Genomic DNA, 5283 nt, shown 5'->3' with positions numbered 1-5283 from the left:
TTTGTTGACTCTCCCAAGAGAGGTAACACTGCTCAGCATTTGGGCTAATGAAATTCCCTTGTGAATCATTCTCTCTAAACTATCCAGGTCATATCTTGATTAGCATCTGTTTCTTTTTTTTTATAAACATTTTTTTAATCCCATGGGATTTGCCATTTGTTTGCAAACCCTGTCGACCATTTCCTCATGTAAATACTGCCCCATTTGTAACAATGACTCTAAACTTGACAAAAACTTGACTTTTAACTGAATGGTGCCATGGTTTGGCTCCACTTGCCATAGAAATGAGAAACTACCTCTTCACAACATAACCAGTGAAAGGTTAGAAAGGTCATCAGAGCCCCTTAGAACAAGTTAAAAGACAGGAACTCCTCCACCTCCACCGTCCCACATGAGGGGAAGCAAAAAGTTGAGGAGAATGCCTGGAAGTTTGAGAGAGTTACACTGGGAGCCTGATGAAGAACGGAGGGTTCATCCACACCTCTCAGAATGTCTTTTTCAAGCTCCAATCACTGTTTCTGACCTCTAAGGCCTTGTCTACACTACGAGAGTAGTTCGATTTTACTTGCATCGAATTTTTGTAATCGATATTGCAAAGTCGAACGTGTGTGTCCACACTAAGGACAGTAATTCGACTTTGTGCGTCCACACTAACGGTGATAGCGTCGACATTCGAAGCGGTGCACTGTGGTCAGCTATCCCACAGTTCCCGCAGTCCCCTCTGCCCATTGGAATTCTGGGTGTAGCCGGCAATGCCTTCTGGGTAACAAAATGAGTCGAGGGTGCTTTTGGGAAACTGTCGTCATCCGTCCATCACTCCCGCCCTCCCTCCCTGAAAGCGCCGGCGGGAAAACAGTTCGCGCGCTTTTCCAGTCATTGACAGCGCGGACGCCACTGTACTCCGAGCATGGAGCCCGCTGCGACCATCGCTGCAGTTGTGGCCGCTCTCAACGTCTCGCAGCTTATCATAAAGGTTTCCCTGAGGCAGATGCAGAAAAGTCAGGCAAGGAGGCTACGGCACCGCGGTGATGTCCTGAAGTCTGAGAGTAGCACAGACCTGTCAGAAAGCAGGCGACCCAGCGCCGAGGACATCACAGTGGCAATGGGTCATGTTGATGCCGTGGAACGGCGATTCTGGGCACGGGAGACAAGCACTGAGTGGTGGGACCGCATAGTGCTGCAGGTCTGGGATGAATCCCAGTGGCTGCGAAACTTTCGCATGCGGAAGGGAACTTTCCTGGAACTTTGTGAGTTGCTGTCCCCTGCCCTGAAGCGCAGTGACACCCGGTTGCGAGCTGCACTGAGTGTACAGAAGCGAGTGGCCATAGCCCTCTGGAAGCTTGCAACGCCAGACAGCTACCGGTCAGTCGCGAACCAGTTTGGGGTGGGCAAATCTACCGTGGGGGTTGCTGTGATGCAAGTAGCGAAGGCAATCGTTGATGTACTGCTGCCAAAGGTAGTGACCCTGGGAAACGTGGAGGCGATCATAGATGGCTTCGCAGCGATGGGATTCCCAAACTGCGGTGGGGCCATAGATGGAACTCACATCCCTATCCTGGCACCGGACCACCAGGCCACCCAGTACATTAACCGAAAGGGATACTTTTCCATGGTGCTGCAAGCACTGGTGGACCACAGGGGACGTTTTACCAACATCTACGTGGGATGGCCGGGCAAGGTTCATGACGCTCGTGTTTTCAGGAACTCTGGTCTGTTTAGACGGCTGCAACAAGGTATTTACTTCCCGGACCACAAAATAACTGTTGGGGATGTGGAGATGCCTATAGTCATCCTCGGGGACCCAGCCTACCCGCTAATGCCCTGGCTCATGAAGCCCTATACTGGCGCCCTGGACACTGAAAAAGAACTCTTCAACTACCGGCTGAGCAAGTGCAGAATGGTGGTGGAGTGTGCTTTTGGCCGTCTCAAGGGGAGATGGAGAAGCTTACTGACTCGCTGTGATCTCAGCGAAACCAATATCCCCATTGTTATAGCAGCTTGCTGTGTGCTCCACAATCTCTGTGAGAGCAAGGGGGAGACCTTTATGGCGGGGTGGGAGGTTGAGGAAAATAGCCTGGCTGGTGATTACTCACAGCCAGACAGCCGGGCGATTAGAAGAGACCAGCGGGAAGCGCTGTGCATCCGGGAGGCTTTGAAAGCAAAGTTCCTGAGTGAGCAGGGTAACCTGTGACTTTATAGTTTGTGTACTGAGAAGCTAAACCTGCCCCCGTTTCTTTACCCAGGTAATGTTGACTATCCTCTCCAGTTACATACCCCCTTCACCCCCCCTCCAACACACGTGTCGAAATAAAAATAGTTCTACTTTGTTAAAGCACACCGTTTTCTTTAATACTGTTTTCGCGGGAATTTTTTAAAACTGGGACGCAGACTGTGGTGCGGGGCGGGTGTAGTGTTGTGACGCGAATGCAGCTTCTAAACTCAAGGATTGACAGGCTCCGCTGCGGTGGGATGCTTGTTTCAACTGAGCCTGTCAACCCTCCTGATCGGGACTGTGTGTATGGGAGGTCTATTTGACTTTGTGGCAGGGGGAGGACGGTTACAGATCCCATGCTGTGTGGCTCTGTGATCCTGCCTAAGGACCGGCGCTTAAGATCTGTAACTGCCCTCCCCCGCCACAAAGTCACAGAGCAACCCACCCCCCCCCAACATTACATCAAAACAACCTCCCAGACTAACCAGGGCAACTAGTCACTGCATCACTGCATTGTGTATGTGCCCTGCTGCTGTGCCTGCCCCCGACTATGTACCCTGCCAAAGGAGACTGTCCTGTCCAATTACCAACCCCCTTTCCCCTCCTCCTCCAAAAGAACATGATTGAAACAGTAGTTAACAGAAACGTATTTTTTATTATCAACTACACATGGCATTGGGAGGTGAAACTTGGACGGGGGCTTGTGTCAGGCGGGAAGGAAAGAACTTTTCAAATTTTGGGAAATGAGAGCCTTCTGCTACTAGAGCTCTCTGCAGGGGTGGAGTGAGACTTAGCAGGGACTCTGCCGCCTCTCCTTCTTTGCACTTTGGGTGAGGTGGGTATGGGACTTGGTGGCGGGGGAGGGCGGTTAGAGATGGACTGCAGCGGGGCTCTGTCCTCCTGCCTCCGTTCCTGCAGAACATCCACAAGGCGCCGGAGCGTGTCCGTTTGCTCCCTCAGTAGTCCAAGCAGCGTTTGAGTCGCCTGCTGGTCTTCCTGCCGCCACCTCTCCTCCCGATCCATGTTGGCTTGGTGCATTCGGGTCAAGTTCTCCCGCCACTGGGTCTGCTGTGCTGCCTGGGCTTGGGAAGAGGCCATAAGCTCAGAGAACATGTCCTCCCGTGTCCTCTTCTTCCTACGCCTAATCTGCGCTAGCCTCTGGGAGTGTGATTCCAGGCTAGGTTGTGAGACAGTCGCAGACGGGGCTGTGGAAATGGGAAAAAGGGAGTGAATTCCTCAGAAAGATAAATGTAGTTGTGAACAAAGAACATAGTCTTTCTCTGTGAACAAGACCATGCACAGCACCTTTCACATGCGCACTCAGCACAAGGTCGAATTCTCGGCCTTCGCATTCAGTGCCTGGGGTCTTGAACAGCACATTTGAGAAGAGAGGCAGCACAACGGAATTTCTGTTGCAGGCAGACATGGTAAGCCGTACACTTGTGGCAGTTTAAAACTTTTATATTACCACTGGCCTCATTTCACATTTAAATCAATGTCAGTCCCTGCTGCCAGCAATCCGGCAAGCGGGAACTCTGCCCCTGTCCCACCCCCTCGCGGCTGTCCCCGGGAATGATCCCTTTCGGCTGCCCCTCTCCCGCCTCCACCGCGTGGCTGCAAACCAGCGGTTACAGTTCTGTAAAGGAACGGGAAAGCAGTCCCAACACTAACATTCCCCTACCTAATTAAAAGCAGGTCACCATGGCCGACATCACCCTGATGAGGATCTCCGAGAGCGACAAAGAGAGAATGCTCCGGGAAAGCCTCCAAAGACCAGGGCCGTATGCCGCCCTGCTGTGCAGAGCAATGATCCCCGAGTACTTGATAATCTCGTGGCGCGGCAACGTGTCGTACTTCGGAGGACCCAATAAGGCCGCTCTCCCCAAGAACCTCATGCAACGGCTTTCAAGTTACCTCCAGGAGAGCTTCATCGAGATGTCCCAGGAGGATTACTGCTCTATCCCCGGACACATAGACCGCATTTTACTGTAGCTGCAGTAGCAGGGAATAAACAGTAGAGCGGCTTGTGCAGGACAATCACTGAAAACCGGACATTGCTAGATTTCTTTTCAAAACTTGCACTGCCCCTTACTAAACCGTTAAGCGCCTAGGGCACACTAATCATGAACAACCCATTCTTTTAATTGTTAATATTCCTGTTTTGTTAAAAATAAATGTTTAGATGTTTACAACACTTACTGGCTGATCCTTCACCAGATTCTGTGTCCGGGGTAATGGCTGGGGACGCTTCGTAGGGGATCTCTGTAAGGGTGATGAAGAGATCCTGGCTGTCGGGGAAATCAGCGTTGTGAGAGCTGCCGACTGCCTCGCCCTCCTCATCTCCTTCCTCATCTTCCCCGTCCCCTAACATGTCTGAGGAACCGGCCGTGGACAGTATCCCATCCTCAGAGTCCACGGTCACTGGTGGGGTAGTGGTGGCGGCAGCACCGAGGATGGAATGCAGTGCCTCGTAGAAACGGGATGTCTGGGGATGGGATCCGGAGCGTCCGTTTGCCTCTTTGGTCTTCTGGTAGCCTTGTCTCAGCTCCTTGATTTTCACGCGGCACTGCGTTGCATCCCGGCTGTATCCTCTCTCTGCCATGTCTTTAGAGATCTTCTCGTAGATCTTTGCATTCCTTCTTTTGGATCGCAGCTCGGAAAGCACGGACTCATCGCCCCACACAGCGATGAGATCCAAGACTTCACGATCAGTCCATGCTGGGGCTCTCTTTCTATTCCCAGACTGCACGGCCATCACTGCTGGAGAGCTCTGCATCGTTGCCAGTGCTGCTGTGCTCGCCACGATGTCCAGACAGGAAATGAGATTCAAACTGGCCAGACAGGAAAAGGAATTCAAATTCAAATTTTCCCGGGGCTTTTCCTGTGTGGCTGGTCAGAGCATCCGAGCTCGCACTGCTGTCCAGAGCGTCAACAGAGTGGTGCACTGTGGGATAGCTCCCGGAGCTATTAGCGTCGATTTCCATCCACACCTAGCCTAATTCGACATGGCCATGTCGAATTTAGCGCTACTCCCCTCGTCGGGGAGGAGTACAGAAGTCGAATTAACGAGA

The 5283-nt window shown here is 52.1% G+C and overlaps 1 protein-coding gene across 1 annotated transcript; it reads right to left on the bottom strand.

The window, feature by feature from the left end:
* Positions 1-1619: 1619 nt before the first annotated feature.
* LOC135974065 (uncharacterized) lies at positions 1620-4988 on the bottom strand. Its single transcript, XM_065559995.1, has 2 exons — positions 4412-4988; positions 1620-3417 (listed from the first exon to the last, which is right to left on the bottom strand). Exons 1-2 carry the CDS (start codon positions 4986-4988, stop codon positions 2942-2944), a joined length of 1053 nt encoding a protein of 350 aa, XP_065416067.1. The 3' UTR covers positions 1620-2941.
* Positions 4989-5283: the final 295 nt, after the last annotated feature.

The sequence above is a fragment of the Chrysemys picta genome, chromosome 1 (genome assembly GCF_011386835.1).
Source record: "Chrysemys picta bellii isolate R12L10 chromosome 1, ASM1138683v2, whole genome shotgun sequence".
NCBI lineage: Eukaryota > Metazoa > Chordata > Testudines > Emydidae > Chrysemys > Chrysemys picta.
Note: the sequence above shows the minus strand (reverse complement) of the source record. Positions and strands in the feature narration are given on the sequence as shown.